Source organism: Rhopilema esculentum, chromosome 11, assembly GCF_057945365.1.
Source record: "Rhopilema esculentum isolate cy_ngs chromosome 11, ASM5794536v1, whole genome shotgun sequence".
NCBI lineage: Eukaryota > Metazoa > Cnidaria > Scyphozoa > Rhizostomeae > Rhizostomatidae > Rhopilema > Rhopilema esculentum.
This window is the reverse complement of record NC_142825.1, coordinates 756,413-776,394: the sequence shown is the minus strand read 5'-3', so window position 1 is coordinate 776,394 and position 19,982 is coordinate 756,413. Positions and strand designations below refer to the sequence as shown.

The window sequence follows — 19,982 nt, the reverse complement described above, 5'->3', positions numbered from 1 at the left end:
GATAGTATGTCAAAATGAAAGAAACGCCTAATTTGCAGTAGAAAAAGAGACCTGGACCTGACGAAAATGTGTTGGACTGACTTCTGTGAGCAGGTACAAATCATGAAAAGTTTTTACACGGGAAAAAGCGACATAGGCTGTTCCTCTAGGGGCAGAAGGCGTGTCGAACCAGAGGACCACTTTGGAAAGTGTTTGACCCTGCACTTTTGCAATAGTGCAAGAGAATGCAGGGGTGCAGGGATAATAAGTGACAGGGTGTTCATCAACATAGGAGGTTAGAGGATATACAGTGACTATAGTACCTGTGTTCAACCGAACAATTAGTGTTGAGCCTTGCATGCACAAGGCTTTACACAATTGTCCATTGACAAAACCCAGTCTTTTGTCCCTGTTCTCCAGCAACATGAGAGGCATGTCCTTTGTGAGGCATGAGAGGCAAGACAGGAACAATGTGCTGGTCCTTTGTGATCTTAATGAGGGAGAGCACAGGCAAGTGAGCAAAAGAATCAATAATGGATGTGTTAACGAAGCGTGCACCTTTCTTAGAGATGGTCAGAAACAGTGCATCTGGATGCTGGCAAAAGACAGAAACAACTGCATCCGATGTCACTGGACCCCTGATGAGCACTTTCTCCATGTTCAGCTGTCGCATCTGCTGCAGTGTCGGAGGCCAATATCTGATTTGTGTCAGAAAGTCCAGAAGACAGTTGTCAAGTGCACAAAACTGTTGATGGAGTGTTATGAGGTGACAGCGTGACATAACTTGACGATCAGATCCCCGAAATGTTTGCTCACTTTCCCAGGCTGTTGGGAAAGACGCATTCTAAACGGCATCGACAGGCGAATAAATCATGTCTTATTTTCCTTGATCGAAATTCTAAAGACTGTAGAACTGCTATCAGAAGTGACAACAGGGGTCCGGGGGCAGAGCCCCCAAATTTTTTTTGGGTGCCACGCCTTTAACTTTGCTGGTGAATGGGGATATGCCCATTTCAAAGTAACTCGACATGATTCATTAATCATCTAATTTTTCCACTGTTAAAATGACTTACTTCACAATTAGTGATAGGAAAAAGATGAATCGACGAACACAGACAAAGGGAAATCTTTTCAAATTTTTTATTTTCTAATTTCTAAGTAAAAGAAGATTTGAAAAACATTATTTGGGGCAGTGCAGGAGGAAATGTTCGTTATCTTCATTAGCAATACCACACACGCAACAACCCATTCTCATGAAAGAAATTTATGTTATGTATATTAGCAAATCTCCTAGAAAAATACACAACGTATATATTCCATTCCATTTCTGGTCAGAAGCACATGCGCAGTGCTTGTCAACGAAATTTTGCAGTAATGGCGACCGATTATCGTTAAAGCTGTGGGTTGCTTGCCTTAAATTTGGCATTATGTCATCTAATAATAGCACACAAAACAACGAGAAACCACGAAAAAGGAGCCAAAAAATTCAATCCTTCGAAGAATCATTGAAAGATCTCGATAATATTGATCTTCCCGGTTGTTCTAGTCGACAGTCACCATCAGTCGTTGTTGTTGACATAAGAAGAAACTGTGAAACCGGCCAGTTTCAGAGAAAACAACGCAAAATTTACCCCAGAAAAAAGAAATAAAAGCCAGCAAAACATAGGGAAGAGAGTGTGTCCTCTCTAATAGGAATATTCACAATTCATTTGCGATGATTTTTTACGCTATGATGATACCAACACTCAAAACTCAACATTTTTGAATTGGTACCCTTGTCTTCCAAAATATGTTGCTACGATTGCTGATGATTACAAGGAGCTTTTTCTTTATGAAAAGGTCTCTTAGTTTTGCCACAAAACATTTAATTACTTAAAATATCCACAAATATGATGCCTATTTTTTGCCATTTATGCATGTACCAGGATATATCATCTAGAAGATAAGTCATCAATTTTATTTTTCACATTCAAAGATCTTGCAAGTTATGATGGTGACAATGATGATGTGGATAATGAATATGTTTGTGATGAAAGGGAACAAAGTACAAGTGCTCTTAGTGATGAGTGGGGTGAGTTTAAAAGCTATATACAATTGTAATTAAAAATGTTATGTCGCTTTTCATCACAAAAGTAAGCTCACAATAGTACAAAGAATGCAAGGTTTTTTATACAATGGTGTCACAAAGTTACAGTCTATGATAACTTGCTAATCCCTGTTTGATTTCCCCAGGGGTGACTCAAGGATGAAAATAAAAATATTGCTTTTATAAAGGGCCTTGTATTACTAGCATTGTCAAAATGATGCATCTCAATGGATCTCAACAATTGACATGTAAAAAGTCCTTTTCCATAACAAATTTCAATAACTTGAAGCATCTTTTTGACCTTCTGTATCTTGAATTGAAAAAAATATTTTTTAACAACATCTGCTCTACATTGAAAAGATACCGTTGTTTGCTTGAGCCCCTTCTTAAGATTTTCAAACAAATAATCATACTCACTAAAGTTACTCACAGAATACTTAAACATTAACTGTTATGTTATAATTATGTAGAGTTAGAGCCAGAAAATAGAGACGCCCTGCTGCTAAATCTAAGGGATATTGAGTCACAGTTTCCAGCTAGCCACTCTGAAGAGACATAGTGGACTCAACGGAAACAGGTACTAGAGGAGAATTGGACATCTGCGAGGAATGATTTGTTTGATGCATTTTTATCAACCAAAAGCATCCCAGAAAGTGCCATGTGTTGCACAAAATGCAAAGAGAATGTTGCTGTTATACGTTGCACGGAATGCAAAAAGATGCTGTGTAGCAGCTATGATGAAACAGAGCACATCGTTTTTCCCTTCCATGATAGGGATACCTGGATCAATGGCTTTTATGAGCCAGTTGGTAATCTTGTGACAATAAATGAGGGTGAAATTGTATTAATTGGTATGTGAGATGTTAGTTTGTCTTTGTGATTTAAAATTTCTGTTCTCTCTTGAGGATTTTCAAAGGGGGTAGTTTTTGAGCATGGTTAAATTTATGTTATAACTATTCATATACGCCCCTGATGATGAGGTCGGTCTTTTAAAATCTTAGCATCTGGTCTAAGAGTAAAGCAAACAAATGAAACTGCTACACACATGCTTTCTTTGATTGAAATGTTAGGCACGTAGACCCAGTCCTAAGTTATTCTGTCAGAAAAAATGTTTTCAAATTTTTACTAACATTGGCAACAAAAAATTGTGAATTTCTGTTTTCAACTTTCAATTGTAACATTTGTTGAAGTATGCTCTTTGTGTATGTATAAATGGCAATATATCATCAATATAATATTCAAAGCAATTTTGCATTTTTATAATATTCTTCTTCCAACTGAATAGCTTCGATGCATAGCTTGTCACCCCTGCTGGAGCATGCAAAGTTATGAACAATTTGGCCTCATGAATTCTAAGCATAATTTTTTTAATATCCATATAAAAGTTTATGCTACAGAATCGCAAACTAACAATCTACTTTAAAACACAACCAGCACTATCCCAGAACAAGAGCATATAATGACTAGCCCCTGGCCTTTATTAGGGACTGAAAGCAACTAGATTTAAGCGAGAAAAAGACAAAGGAGAGAATGGAATTTAGTTTTTTTGTTAATGACATAATCAAAACGTTTGTAGCCATACATATATTCTAGTATGGCTTTGAGAATTTTTGGACCATGAGGCAACAATATCATATTTACACTGCTTACAAGGCCACATGCAAAATGCCCAAAATCTGCATTTAGTATCCTTGTGTTTTTAGGACCTATAATAGCTGTTTGATCCTTGCTAAACCGCAACCAAAAAGGGGACACTTGAGGGAGTATAGAGAATGGAAAGTTCACCCACCCAGGGCAGGGCAAAAATGGCCGCTACAGGGCAGCTTTTTTGCCACGTTGGATCATTTTGCACGTTTTGTCATCAGATACCTACCATTGCCCTCAAGCAAAACCTTGCAATCAAAGCCACTTTCGTGAGATTTCTCCCTTCCCTGGTGTCAATTCAACCCTTCCCTGTAGAAGGAGACTAGGAACTTACCGTATTTACTCTAATATTCCCGCTTCTCTTTTATTCCTGCCTCTCTAGTAATCCCGCTTGTATTTCAAAGATTGTAAGAATAATCCCGCCTCCACAGTAATCCCGCATATGCGGGATTGAAACTTTCAATTGGCATTTGTTATTCCTTACACACTTTGTATGGGTTGAAAATCAAGGATTGAAACTTCTGCTGCAACTCTGTGGGATGGCATTGAGTCCGCCAAAACATGTGCACTGCTTTGCAGTGTGGTTCTTGGTGATATTGCTTGAAGAGACTGTCGAGTCTCTAAGGCTGCGTTCAAATTGCACAAGCATTTACTTGTGCATTGCGCAGTAGGTGGCAACCCATCTTTGCGAACGATTTTCCGTTCACATTGGCAGCTTTTTAATGCGTGCATGCGATCAACATTTCATTCGATTTTTATAATCCTTTCCGAAATGTATCGTCTAGGACTTGCAGAGAACCCCCATATGAATATGCATTAGAGATTAAGATATCGGGAAAAACGCAGATTTGGTGTTCACCCTATAAATAGAACGCTAGGAGAATACCCTCACCTTTTCCAGCAATTGAAAGGCGACTGTAAAAATTTTTTCAATACATTAGGATGCAAGAAAGAACTTTCAATATTGTTTTGAATGTTATTGTGCCCTACCTTGAGAAGCAGGAAACAAACTTCAAAAACCAATTTCAGCGGAAGAGAGACTGGTTATAACATAGAGGTAACAAATGTTTTTGTTCTGCTAAGAATAACAATTTTCTGTTTTGATCTATTATTAATCGTGTCATGTTCTTATATATTTCTTGGACAATCTAGAGTATATATGGATTATTTTAATCGTCCCAGGGCCTGTATATGCAATCTATCTTTTCCCTCTCTGGAACTTTTCTACTGAGTGGCAATAAACTTAAAAAAAATAATCGGTCTGGGTCACTTTCCTCTCTCTCCCTTCTTTCATTGTCTTTTGCTAGGTGATTACAATGTTTTGGATTCTTTGGATCCCATATTGCGGGCCTTTTTCAATTTCGGTGATGAGGAGCTTGAAATCCATCGCACGTTTAACAAATCTGTCAGCTATCGTTTAGCATTTACCAGTGCTACAGCATTTACTTGCAAATTTCCGTTTGCCAGAAATTGGCCAGTGTGAGCACAGCAAGGGGTTAGTATTGCAGAAATCGCGACGCAAAAGTTGGCGCCAGTAAATGCTTGTGCAATGTGAACGCAGCCTAAGACTAATGCGTACTTATTTTCCTCTTTACACTACCTCCCACATGCATTGCCACTGACAGCCTAATTGCTGGCCCTAGGTCCGCTTTAGGTCCTCATTCAGTCTAGCTGTACTGATGAGCCCTGATATGGGGTGAAACCGGTCTACAGCCAACTGTTTGAGGTGTCAGTGGCTTTCTTTACTTCACATTGAAACTTATGCTTGGAGTGAATGGGCTAAATCACATGATAATGTTATAGACGGGAGAGGGCAGAGAGCTGTCTTATTTTGTAAGTTTATCAAACATCCAAGCTTCCCTGCATAAAAAGACATTTGATTCTTTGACTTCGTACTACTGTCTATAAAGCATAAGCTTTTTTGTTGCAACGGTATCCTCAGACTAGACTTCAAGGCATTGAAAAAATAATCCTGCCTCTCTAATATACCTGCCTCTCAAATTATCCCGCCATTTTTTGTTAGGTTGAAAGGCTAATCCCTCAGCAGGAATATTAGAGTAAATATGGTATCTTTCTTTCCAGGTGGAAATTCTAGCCTCAAACAAAAGCTAATAACATCAAGTCACTGTAAGTTAGTTTTTAGCGATACTTTATAGAAATTACTTTTACTCAGAGTGACATTTACTTTCCTAGGTTAACCCTTTCCTGCCTATATCGGCCAAAACCAGCCGCGATATTTTTCCTCTTTATGGCCTATACCGGCCCAAACTGGTCGCTCATATAAGGTCTGGTTGTGTCCATGTTTAGAGGCTAACAATGAGCTAGATCGTTGCTCTTTTGTAATTGAACAAAAGCTAGATAATTGACAAATCCAAAACAGTCATTTGTGCATTTATTGACAAATATTATATGACGTAAACAAACCTTCAAATTTCCAAATCTCAACCGAAAATTATCTTGGAACCATCTTTCATAACGAAACGCGATTACGCAGATATTTTTGGGGAAAATAGTGACAAAGAAGAGTTTTTTGCTTTGCAGAGGACGAAGTAAGATCGGCTGTGGTTTCAGTGACTTAGCATCGTCATATAGTGATAGTGACGTTGTTGAAGAGGAGCAAAGTGGATATGAAGTCGGAGATGTGTTAGGCCAAAACGCATGGACAAGGGACCTCACCGATACTAACTGTCTCGAATTTCAGGAAGAAACAGGTCCAATGTTTCAATTAAACCCTCAAGAAGAACGTGAAATTGACATTTTTGAAAAAATATTCACTATAGCTTTGTTGCAGCTTAAAGTCAAAGAAACAAATCGGAATGCACATGAAAAGTTTCGCGATAATGAGCAACGCCTTCGGCTATGGGAAGATGTCAATGAAATTGAACTGCTCAGTGTTCAATATGGGAAGATGTCAATGAAATTGAACAGGGATATGATCGCCTTTTCAAAGTTCGTCATATTTTCGAGCATACATGGGAAAACTTCAAAAAAGCATACAAACTGGGAAAAAATTTGTCAATAGATGAGGGAATGATTGCCTACAAAGGAAGAATTGGTTTCAAGCAGTATATGCCCCAGAAGCCAATCAAGTATGGGATGAAAGTTTGGCTTTGTGCGGATCCACAAAATAGCTATGTGCTAAACCATGAAGTTCACCTCAGTAAAGAACGAGAAGGCCAAGACTGGGAAAGGATTGGGATATTATGTTGTCATGAATATGACTGAACCTTATCATGGCAAAAGTCACCATGCCTACTTTGACAATTTTTTCTCGTCTCCTGAGCTGATGGAGGATTTGTTTTTTGATAAACAAACTTATGCTTGTAGCACGGTAAGAATAAACAGGAGCGGCCTACCAAAATTTGATGGAAAGAAAATGCGGAAAGGGGACATATTTTGTCCATCAGAAAGGGGAATCAAACCTAATGTTGACAACACAGAAAGATAAAAGGGAAAGTAATGTTCTCTCTACGAATTCTTCCCACCTTGAGCCTCCTAGAAACATTATTCGCAGAGGAAAGAAAGGCGTGCAAGAGGTAGTTGAGAAGCCGGCCGTCATTTGCCTGTACAATGCCTATATGATCAGTATCGATCTGTCAGACCAGTTTCGATCGTATTATCCACTTGGGAGAACAGGCCATCGATGGTATAAATATATATTTTGGTTTCTTTTCGATGTTTCGGTTGGAAACGCAATGGTTTTGTGGAACGAATTCCAGCCTCAAGAAACGAATCAGCGAAGGAGCGGCCTGAAATTTTGCCAATCTCTTGCTATGCAGATGATCGGAGGCTATTGTGGAAGGAAAAGTGCTATGAAAAGGAACATTTCCTACAACAGATGCGACCCAGGAACCATAAGGGAACAGGCAAAATATGGCCACTTTATTTGTGAAATTGAAGGTAGAAAAAAAGAGTGCATTCAATGCAAACGCCTCGACAGGAAAACACCGAAGAGAAGGCCGAGGGAGACATTCTGGAAATGCAGCCACTGTGATATCCCTCTCTGCAAAGACAATTGCTTTTTAAAGTACCATTCCTATCAAACATTTTTTTACTAACCAGAACATTTACCTACAAACAGTGTGCTATTAATTGTCATTTTGTTTGTTATAAAGTTTGTTTATTTGGGATTTATGGTGAAAAACGTTGACCTGTTATTTTGTTTTTGCTTGATTCTACCGCTTGAGGAAAATGTTGAAGGCTATTTTGCTGAAAATTTTTGAAAGTATGACACTTTGAGATATTGCAAAACAAATGAAAAAGTTTTATGGTAGTTAAATTAACATAATTTCTACTGCACACGTATATTATTTGCAGTACTATGCTACTGCTGCATAGGCTTGAAAACGGCCAGTCCCACGGTGAGATTTTGGCACGCAAAATTCAGGCAGGAAAGAGTTAATGAAATAAGACATAGACACTGCTTACACAGTTAAAATGTGTTCCGAGTATAAACTTGTGTCTCTGCCAGCAATTTGCAAGAACAAATGGATTGTGTTGCCATATAATGGCCATTGCTGAGAAAGGTGGATATTTACAAAAGTACCTTGAGATTTACGAGCAGAATAGAGACGATCAGAAATGAGTTGTTCAAAACAACCTGCCCAGGCATGCTGGTGACAAACCAAAACAGAAAAAGCCACGACGTGGATGAAATAACATTCAGAAAAGGCCTATCACAGAGGATGAAAATCACAACTTGCCAAAGAGATAAGAAGTTCCCAAGCAACAAAGATCCACAACACAGAGAAGTTTGATATACATTTTCTCAAAAATAAGCAGTGTGGTAGAGCAAAAGTGATCAGGTAACAAACATGTGATCTTGGTGATCAGGACCTTAGTGATCAGGTAACAAACATGCATGTCCCTGTATACATCAAGAAGAAAGTAGCAGTGACACTGGATTATCTTTCTGGTGAAGGAACATACCAAGTACTAGAAAATGCTTCTGGTATTTCAAGAGCACCCGTCTCAAATATTGTTAGAGAGGTTTGCAAAGTGATGGCAAGGCAGCTAGGTCCAAATATATATAAATTAAAAATATATATATATATAAATATATATAGCTGCCAAAAGCGAAGATGAATTAAATGATCTTTGTGCCAAATTTCAAGAAAGACGCAGATTTTTTCAATGTACAAGCAGTATCATCAAGTTGCCAGGCGCTGTTCATGATGACGGGGGTTTTCCAAATTCACAAATCAATAAGTTATTTAGGGGAGGAGAGATACCACCCTACACGAAAGCCATTGTTGAGAATGAGGACCTAGTACCATTAAGGATCCTGTTATTTCTCTCTGTGCTGTTTTTCTGCATTTTCTTGGAATTATGCATTTTCTTGGAATTAAGCCATAGTCCATAATGAAATTGATGCATACATTTTTTTATATCACTTAAGAACTCTAAATAATACATAATACAACTAGTGTGCCTATCCTGGTGGGAATAGACACTGGGTCATCGGAGTTCCCTCTAAGGACGGGCACTTACAATTTGAATTTAATATTCAAAGAAAGAAAAGCCAATAAAACAAAGTATACAAACAAAGAATGAACAACAACGAAAATGTTACATTGGGACTTACACTCAGTGACGGGGAGCAACATCCGCAGAACAAAATGTCAGTTGGAAGGACGCAAGCACAAGGAGCCACACCACGCACCCACGCCGCCATCAGAGCTCAGCAGGTATCACCCGACATCAAGCGCGAGACAGGAATATTCTTCAAAGACAATTGTTCAGTGTTGAGGGAAAGGGGTGCTGCTTTGATTACATCTGAAGCACGCCCCAAGCCACTAGGAGCAAGCCCAGTCCCAAGCGCACCCGCCATTGGAACCCCCAAAATATTAGGGGATCCCAAGGCCACCACGCCATAAGCAGGGGACCCGGCCCCAGCAGCCCAAACACACATCTCAGCCAAATCTTTTGGTTGCCTTGATAAAATTAATTGTTGCTTCCATTATTAGTCTATTTGCGATTAGGGCCAGACCTGGATTTCCAAAAAGTAATAAATGACATAAGGATTGTGTATCCAGTTCTGCCAAATCAACCCCAGGAATATCCGACAAGCTGCCAAGGAGATCTCTTCGTGCTTCTTCAAAAATGGGGCAGTGCAGGAGGAAATGTTCGTTATCTTCATTAGCAATACCACACACGCAACAACCCATTCTCATGAAAGAAATTTATGTTATGTATATTTGCAAATCTCCTAGAAATATACACAACGTATATATTCCATTACATTTCTGGTCAGAAGCACATGCGCAGTGCTTGTCAACGAAATTTTGCAGTAATGGCGACCGATTATCGTTAAAGCTGCGGGTTGCTTGCCTTTAATTTGGCATTATGTCATCTAATAATAGCACACAAAACAACCAGAAACCACGAAAAAGGAGACAAAAAACTCAATCCTTCCAAGAATCATTGAAAGATCTCGATAATATTGATCTTCCCGGTTGTTCTAGTCGACAGTCACCATCAGTCGTTGTTGTTGACGTAAGAAGAAACTGTGAAACCGGCCAGTTTCAGAGAAAACAACGCAAAATTTACCCCAGAAAAAAGAAATAAAAGCCAGCAAAACATAGGGAAGAGGGTGTGTCCTCTCTAATAGGAATATTCACAATTCATTTGCGATAATTTTTTACGCTATGATGATACCAACACTCAAAACCCAACATTGTTGAATTGGTACCCTTGTCTTCCAAAATATGTTGCTACGATTGCTGATGATTACAAGGAGCTTTTTCTTTATGATAAGGTCTCTTAGTTTTGCCACAAAACATTTCATTACTTAAAATATCCACAAATATGATGCCTATTTTTTGCCATTTATGCATGTACCAGGATATATCATCTAGAAGATAAGTCATCAATTTTTATTTTTCACATTCAAAGATCTTGCAAGTTATGATGGTGACAATGATGATGTGGATAATGAATATGTTTGTGATGAAAGGGAACAAAGTACAAGTGCTCTTAGTGATGAGTGGGGTGAGTTTAAAAGCTATATACAATTGTAATTAAAAATGTTATGTCGCTTTTCATCACAAAAGTAGGCTAACAATAGTACAAAGAATGCAAGGTTCTTTATACAATGGTGTCACAAAGTAACAGTCTATGTTAACTTGCTAGTCCCTGTTTGATTTCCCCAGGGGTGACTCAAGGATGAAAATAAAAATATTGCTTTTATAAAGGGCCTTGTATTACTAGCATTGTCAAAATGATGCATCTCAATGGATCTCAACAATTGACATGTAAAAAGTCCTTTTCCATAACAAATTTCAATAACTTGAAGCATCTTTTTGACCTTCTGTATCTTGAATTGAAAAAATATTTTTTAACAACATCTGCTCTACATTGAAAAGATACCGTTGTTGGCTTGAGCCCCTTCTTAAGATTTTCAAACAAATAATCACACTCACTAAAGTTACTCACAGAATACTTAAACATTAACTGTTATGCTATAATTATGTAGAGTTAGAGCCAGAAAATAGAGACGCCCTGCTGCTAAATCTAAGAGATATTGAGTCACAATTTCCAGCTAGCCACCCTGAAGAGACAGAGTGGACTCAACGGAAACGGGTACTAGAGGAAAATTGGACATCTGCTAGAAATTATTTGTTTGATGCATTTTTATCAACCAAAAGCATCCCAGAAGATGCCATGTGTTGCACAAAATGCAAAGAGAATGTTGCTGTTATACGTTGCACGAAATGCAGAAAGATGCTGTGTAGCAGCTGTGATGAAACAGAGCACATCATTTTTCCCATCCATGATAGGGATACCTGGATCAATGGCTTTTATAAGCCAGTTGGTAATCTTGTGACCATAAATGAGGGTGAAATTGTATTAATTGGTATGTGAGATGTTAGTTTGTCTTTGTGATTAAAAAATTTCTGTTCTCTATTTGGTTTTGCATTTTTTGAAAGCCCATTATATAATATATGTCTGTGGACACACATGAAATGAAAGTAGTTTATATTCAAGGATAAATAAAAATGATAATTAACTACAGACCGACAACGTTTAAATGTACGACCAAAGCAAGTACTGCTCCTAACGGTAACCCAACAACCATAAAGCCAATGAAATTGATCACCGCACCAAACCTTTTGGAGGCCGATCCCACGCAAGATGCCTGATGCTATCCCCTGTATAGAAAATATGTAATGAAAAGAGGAGAATCAAAACACAGGAGGACAGGTATTTGAAGGATATGGGGTAGGCTTACAGTGGTGATATGGTAAAATTGGGTGTCTTGCAGTAGATCTGGATATGAAACAGCTATGGATGCGAAACAGCTATGGATGCGAAACAGCTATGGATGCGAAACAGCTATGGATGCGAAACAGCTATGGATGCGAAACAGCTATGGATGCGAAACAGCTATGGATGCGAAACAGCTATGGATGCGAAACAGCTATGGATGCGAAACAGCTATGGATGCGAAACAGCTATGGATGCGAAACAGCTATGGATGCGAAACAGCTATGGATGCGAAACAGCTATGGATGCGAAACAGCTATGGATGCGAAACAGCTATGGATGTAAAACTTTTAATCCTACTAATAGCTTGAGTTTAGTGCACATGATGACAAAGGAAGAAAAGAAAAGACAACAGGATTAAAAGGTCCAGCCAGAAATGAGGAACAATACTAAATGCCATCCATTTAATATAACTGACAGGTATAGTTTAGAGATTTAGCATTGGAAAGTTAGCAAGCCAGTACAATTGCTTAATAACAAAATCCCTTTATAAAAAACATCTTGATGCTTATCACATTAAGCCAGAACTTTCATTTTGATCTGATAACATGGAGCATGATTATGATGCTATGATTATATTGATTACATTTTTGAGAACATGTTTTAAGAAAACGTTTTTCAATTTTTCAGATAGACCCCTTCCAGTGAGCTACCCATCATTATGCCCTGCCTGCAGTACTTGCAATATAGAGCAAAGATATACAAAATCCAGGATAACAATAATAACCATGAAAGGTGATTTATTTGATTGTAAATCATTTGATTGATTGTCTTTGCTGCTTTTTGTTGAACTGACAGTCTGTTAAAAAGTCCATGCCCTTCTACTATATGAAATTAACAATTACTTGAATTGTATGTAGGATAGAACTATTGGTGACATTATTTAGAACAATAGGAACAAAATAGGTTTTTCATTTGAAATGAAATATTTTTATAATGTTTTGTGGGCATGAGTCCTTTCCCTTAAAAATAATAGCTATGATCCTGATTTAAATGTAGTTTTTATGTTTTCTACAAAGGAGCAAAACTTTAGGAGGCTCTTTCAGATGTTACTTGAAACTAGTTATTTCTGGATAAAATAGAGTTAATTATTGAATATTAATTATTCTTTTTCTCCTTCAAGGTCGCTACGAGTTCAATGAAGCCTACTTTTTCTGTACAAATTGCTCATTGATCATATCAGGATGCACTGTACGGTCAATGCTGATTGCTGGCTATTGGCCTGCATCTCCACAGAGGGCAACAACATTTTTCTCCTTAGATTTGTTGAGATTTTGGGATTCTTTGAGCATGAACTCACCTGGGACATCCCTATCATCTTTCGTTAGAAGCCTAGAAAATGTTTCAAAGATGTCTGGGAGAGTCAGTATTGTCCCTTTTCCACTTTTATATAAATTTCTGAAAATGGAATGCACAAATTTTTTGTTTGCAGGCTAAATCTTGCAATATATGCAATAGAGATGTGCTTCTTGAAACTTAAGGATTTGATATAATCTTTTTAAGGGTTTTTGTAAAATTTTCAAAGGAATGAGGTAAGCGAAAGAATGAAAATTCAAGGCTGAAAATTTATTGAAATTTTCAAATTTAAAAAAATAAAAAAGGCCATAAATGCGCTTGACTCTGTTGATTGACAGTCTTTTGGAAGGCAGAATGTTTTAGCCAATAAACCATTTTATCTCAATAATATAGACATAATCATTCAGGAATGTGCATTTTTAAAAAGACTCTTATCCAGATTGCATACATATGCTTCATTATATATGTAACCTAGAGTCAATCAAACCTGAAATTTAGCATGATGATGATGATCTTTTAATGATTTGACGTGCATTTCATTCATCAAAAGATTACTAATTGATTTACATTTTTGATATTGCAATGGATTTTATGGCTGAAATCAGAATCAATTTTTTTCAGCAAAGTTCAATAAATTCAACAGCCTTCAGTAAGTGGAAATTTGTTTCCAGCAACATCAAATTTCAAAATGGAAATGATGATTTTGTGTGCCCAGTTTGTTCTGATGTTTGCCACTCTATACACATTGATTGCCTTCAACAGCCTTCAGTAAGTGGAAATTTGTTTCCAGCAACATCAAATTTCAAAATGGAAATGATGATTTTGTGTGCCCAGTTTGTTCTGATGTTTGCCACTCTATACACATTGATTGCCTTCGTAAAACATATTGATTTAAGAAAGTGCCACGGTAATTTTGGTAGACACTGCTTTTAGTCACACCAGTTGTTTCTTCGTACAAAGTTTTGATTGTAAGCACAGCATGACTCTAAATAGAGTGTAATACTGTTTGATATATCTTGGTCTTAATTTTTGTGACTCTAACCTGTGTGACTTTCAGCAGAGTGGCTAAAAGCAGTGCCACTTTCCTGAACACATTTTTTTACTTAAAGGTTTAGAAAAAGGATCAGAAGGGCATAAATGTCATATGTAAACAAGTGATGATGCTGATGTATGTGACAGCTGATGTCTCCTCTTTTGGTCACAATTAAGATTCTTTCTCTTTTGAGTTTTCTATTTCTTTATCTTTTTTCCATTTATACCATTCTTGTAGGTGTGAGTTGTAGATTCAATATGGTATGCAAAATGTTGTAATCAAGAACTTGCAAGCCTATAATTTAGCTTACGCGCTTTGGTATTTGTTAAAAACAGTTAAGTTCAATTATGTCAAATATGTTTACTCTTTTTAAGCGGAAATTGTGTATCCCTATAGGGTGACAAATTCATCGCAAACGATGCGAAGGTACAAGCGCACATGAAGAATTTGTATGACAAAATGGAAAGTCAAGTGGTACTAAATTTGCATTACATGGAGAATTTGTATGACAAAATGGAAAGTCAAGTGGTACTAAATTTGCATTACATGGAGAATTTGTATGACAAAATGGAAAGTCAAGTGGTACTAAATTTGCATTACATGGATCTAGTCATGAAATAAAGCTATTTTAAAATTTTCATCTATGCAAGTAAGAATATATCGCCTGAATGTCTGTTGTTTTTAGGATCATGAAGACGATAAAATGTGCCAATCTTCGTATTGGAAAGCTGCTCGATCCAAATCAAGCAAAAGCTATGCGACTTTGGACGAAACAGGACTAGTTGTTGCTGGCTGTCGCCACGTTCTGGCTCTGAAAGGCGTGAACATGTTTGCTGGCGAGCAATATGGTTATGCTCTTTTTTTGCACCAACTCCTTTTCGGTGAAGTACGGATGAGGTTTATATGGCAAGACATAATGTGTAAATACTGGCCATGGCTCGAGAAAGTTGCTTCCAAGTTCCCTGACAAGTCAGCGTTACTTGATACGAATAAAGCACTCTCTATGATGCATTTGAAACCACATCCTTTAGAATGTCAGGTAATAGCTTCTAAAAGGATTTAGGTGCAAGAATGCACTTGTGAAGTGGACAAAATATTTCTCGAAAAATTTGGAATTTTGATTGCCGTATGTATTCTGTCATAAAAAGCTTGAAACATTCATTAGCATTTGAATGCTTAAATTGTTTTTCAATCTAATTGTTAGATACTTACCCGAACAATTTATTGCTCATAAACTGCTGGTACAATTCTCGATGATTCCTTTCTCCAGTTGTCTTTAATTTCAGATTTAATTATTGATGGGCAGTTAGAAATCCACAGGATCTTCCATATTTCTTCTGTATTTTTTGTAAATCACGATTTGAAGTTGTTGAGCTAAATGATCCAGATCTTCTCCTTTCTAGTTGGTCTGGGGAGGATTTTACCAAGACGAAGCCGCTTTATCCACTGGAGAAAGCATGGAGGAAATTTTCTCCTACTTTGCGAAATGTGGATTAACCCTATCCAGACTAGGGGGGGGGGGGGGGGGCACAAAGTGTCCCCCTAGTTGCTTTTTCTTTCATAATTTCAGGAGTTTCAAAGCAATACCCCTCAGACCTCCTGACTTTTAGTTTTAACCTGTCTGACACATGTTCATATAAAAAAATATTATTTATTTTTGTTAATCAGGGGGTTGTGTAGGGGTGTTTTCAAAACTAGTCAAGAAAAAAAAGTTTAATCTGCCACGAATTCGCAACAAAAGTAGATATATAGATAAAAATTAGTATCTAGGCATTAATTTTTGCTCTTTTCATGATTCTGACCAGAAAATATAAATTCAACATTGTTTTCTATGATTTTTCTGCTGCGCATGCGCACACATTTGTTGACATATTTATAGGTATTACATTAATAAAACTGCAAAATGATGGTATGAGCCAAGGCAGTTTAAATTAATTTGTCTGCTTTAGATTAAATTAACTTAAACATGACATTTGGTTGTATCGATCATTTAGTTATATAGAAAGAACTATAGGGAAATAGAAAATATGTAAAATAACATTAAAATTGTGTCATTCTTCTTGTTTCTATTAGAAAATGCATCAAATTTACTTATTTTAAAATCTTAGCCAGATGCTTCGGAATTTATGAATATTTTAAGATTTTCAAAAATTTTCTAAATTTTTGCTCCATCCGGCCACCATTATGGTGACGTCATCGTTAAACCATGTGACTTAAAAATTGAACAATAGTACTAAAATGTGGAGAATAGATAAGAGTACCATCCAAACAAAGTTTATCGTCCCAGCTATAGGGAAAAAGAAATTACAGAGGGGGGGGGGGGGCACTTTGTGTCTCCCATCTAGAAGTCTATGGGAAGGAGGCACGTGGGAACACTTAGTCCGCAGTGTAAAAAGATGCTTTTTAAAAATTGTAGGCAGAGCTATGTTAAGTCATGTTGAATTATGTACCATTCTGTTGAGATAGAAGGGGCTATCAATTCGAGGCCATTAACATACATTTTTGATGATACTGAAGGTATCTCTTTTCCTTTAACGCCTTCACATATGATTAATGGAAGAAATTTGTTTCAGAGACCAAGTTATAGGTTTGGAGAAATAATCAGCAGTTATGGAACACTCTCTTAACATGCCAAGAATCATTTTGGATTGTTGTGGCAGTTCAGTAAACAGTGGAAGGGAGAGTGTCTTTCTGGCATAATGGAGGCTTTTAAGTCGCAATAACATACTAATTTACCTTCTCTGTCTGTAGGAGGAAGCTTTTTTAGGTATAAGTTACGCCTCACAATCCTGACCCACACCTCTCTCTCTTTCGGCAGGATAAGAGACATTAATATTGGCAGACAGCAAAATGGCTGACTGTCAGCTGATATGCAAGACCAATGAAGACCTTGATTTATTTATTAGCGAAGGGAAAGTCCTCTCTAGATGGAATCCAGTGGTGTCTAAGATCAGCTATGGTTTACTGAGCCAAATTTTATTATCTTTGGAATTGTTTGGTAGGCCTCGCTCAGACATTCTTGAAGTTTGCTCTTTTCTTTTAAATGTTAATGTTGAGATGGTTGGAAAGGTAATAAAAAGACCAAGCAATCTTAAAAGGTCTATTTTCAGTACTCTTGCAAAAGATAAGAATAATTTTTCCAAAATATATGAACCCCTTCATAAGATTGCTGATGCAGGCAAAACCTTTGATTGCTATGTTTTGAAAAGCAGAGGGACCAGCTTGAATATTTTAGACTCTTTTTGCAAAGGGAATGTTGTTTTGCCAAATGATTGTTAAAAATTTCCATTAACAAACCAGGAAATTTTACTGTTACTGTTAGTTTACTGTTGAATTAGTAAAAATCTAGACAAAGCCATCCATGAAAAATTATGTGCACAACAAAATGAAATCTCATTACAAAACAGAATTAAGAAAGAAATCTTTTGAAAATAGCACCAATATATTAAATTCAAAGATTGATGATTTGAAAGAAATAATAACTGAATTAGAGAATGAGAAGTTGGAATTTGAGGAAAGATTAAATATTTTTTTGAAGGAAGATGAGATTTGTTTTTTAGAAAATGGGAAATATGTTGATGATATTCAAATGCTTTTTGAAGATCTGCTTTGTTTAGGTGTTGGTATGAACAATGTTGAAGATGTTATTAGGAAATGTTTTAAAGTTGTTGGAGTCAATGTCCATGATCTCCCAAAGTCCACATTTGCTAAGTATATGCTCTATGAGGCAAGGGCACTGGCACAGCTTAATATTTTTGACAAATTAAACGAAAACTGGAGCACATAGAACAGGACTTTACATTCTGTTGGAACTTCAAAGTAAGGCAGATCATTTATAACATACAATCCTTGCCAAAAGTCCTTGGAACACCCTGCGACCAATGAAAGATTTTGAAGAAATAAAGGTTTCCGGCTGTAAGATACAGAAATATCCCCCCTCCCCCAAAAACAATGTTGGCTGAAAAACCTATTACTTACCCTAGATGATAAACTTACATTGGACGAATTTCAAGCTTTGAAAATGTTGTTATTCAACATTGTTTCGAGGGGGAGAGGGGGATGCTACTGAAGTTATGCGGAATTTTAGCTTGGTGTACCAAGACTTTTGGCAAGGATTGTCTGAGCGCTTTTTTTAACCGTTAGCTGCATGAAAATTAATGTTATGGGGGTAGGGGTTCTTGGTGGTGCTGATTTCATTGGCGTCAAATAAAATTTGATACTTAAAGTATTGAAAGTCATAATTTAGCTATTCTTCGAATTTTAGAGATATTATAATTATTATTCACTTGTTTACTTCGATTCCTCAAATTCTTCTCTGTTTTTTTCGAAATTAGATATTGAAAATTCATCAGACTTGCAAGGGAAAAAACAAAACTTGAAAAACAGGAAAATTAAGCTTATTTATTAGCGTTTTATTTCTTAGCTTATCGTTTAATAAGTATCAAAAGCAGTTGTTGAGTTGCTCTTTAACAAGCATGGTGTTTCACAGTAAAATTAGTGACAGAAAAAGAGCTTTGACCTGCTACTTGCTTAAGGGAAGGTCTTTATTGTTTCGAAAAATAGCGGAACATTGCAAGATTTCTGTTTCCAGTGTGGTCTGTATATGTAAAGAGGGGCCTCAACTATACAAGATAATTAAAGAACAGGTAGACCACCACTGATGAGCAAAAGAGACAAGGCAAGGTTTCTTAGGACTTTCAAGAAGATGTGAAAAACAAATGGAAACATCAGAGTGATGGATGTAGCAAAGGAATGCCAGATCACACATGTTAGCTACAGGACTTTGGTAAGAGCTCTGCATGATGCTGGATATAGGTTTCTGAATCCTAGAAAGAAGGGTATACTGTCAGCGAAGGATAGGAGGAAGAGAGTATCGTATGCCAGGGATGCTTTAAAGAAACATGACAGAAATTTTTGGACAGACGATGTTCTGATCTATCTGGACAGAGTTTCATTCCATCACAAACAAAATCCGTATAGCGATGCTTTGTGCCCAAGGGGACGAGTGTGGAGAACAAAAAAAGAGGGCCTTGTGTTTACAAGGAAAGGATCAAAGAACTTGCCGGGAGGGCGTATGCTACATTTGTTGGTTGGTTTTTCCTATTCGGCAGGGGTTGTTGTTGCAGAGGTGTACAAGAAGATGAATGATGGTGGTTCACAAAATATGTGCATGAGACATTGGACAGAACTCTCAGAGAATGTGCAGCGATGAAAAAGTAGGAAAATCTGATATTTGTTATGGACAATGCCCCAGTCAAAGGAGCAAATTGGCCAAAGATGCTTTAGAAGAAGTGGGTGCTTAACTTGTTGAGATACCAGCAAGATCACAGGACTTGAATCCTATTGAAAAATTTTTTTATAATTTAAAATATAATTTGTGACAGGATGCGCTGAGAGGAAAAATCGTGAAAGAGGACTTTCAGACTTTTAAAGGAAGAAGTTTGCAGGCATTTAGTGACTTTGATGTAACTGTTATAGATAGAACTATTCGAAGCATGCATGAACGTTTGAGCACTCTAGACATAAATGATGGATATAGAACTATATAATAATTCGAAAAACTTAAAAGTGTTTTTTTGTATGAAAGTTTGTAACTTGTGTATCATGAAATTTGAACTGCAACTTTGAAATTGCTTTTGTTCTCTATGGATTTGTTTCTCTGTAGTGTTTGGCAGCTTC

The 19,982-nt window shown here is 37.0% G+C and overlaps 1 protein-coding gene across 5 annotated transcripts; it reads left to right on the top strand.

Moving 5' to 3' along the window:
- Positions 1 to 863: 863 nt before the first annotated feature.
- LOC135684804 (uncharacterized) lies at positions 864 to 19,828 on the top strand. 5 transcript variants are annotated; one of them, XM_089111186.1, is made up of 7 exons: positions 864 to 1,653; positions 1,955 to 2,050; positions 2,536 to 2,916; positions 12,605 to 12,709; positions 13,098 to 13,336; positions 13,892 to 14,038; positions 14,989 to 19,828. In XM_089111186.1, exons 3-7 carry the CDS (start codon positions 2,724 to 2,726, stop codon positions 15,364 to 15,366), a joined length of 1,062 nt encoding a protein of 353 aa, XP_088967312.1. In that variant the 5' UTR covers positions 864 to 1,653; positions 1,955 to 2,050; positions 2,536 to 2,723; the 3' UTR covers positions 15,367 to 19,828. The 5 variants fall into 5 exon arrangements, with proteins under 5 accessions (XP_088967312.1, XP_088967311.1, XP_088967309.1 ...); XM_089111185.1 differs by lacking the exons at positions 864 to 1,653; positions 1,955 to 2,050; positions 2,536 to 2,916 and adding exons at positions 5,632 to 10,301; positions 10,604 to 10,699; positions 11,184 to 11,564; XM_089111183.1 differs by lacking the exons at positions 864 to 1,653; positions 1,955 to 2,050; positions 2,536 to 2,916 and adding exons at positions 5,632 to 10,301; positions 10,604 to 11,564.
- The last annotated feature ends 154 nt before the right edge of the window (positions 19,829 to 19,982 follow it).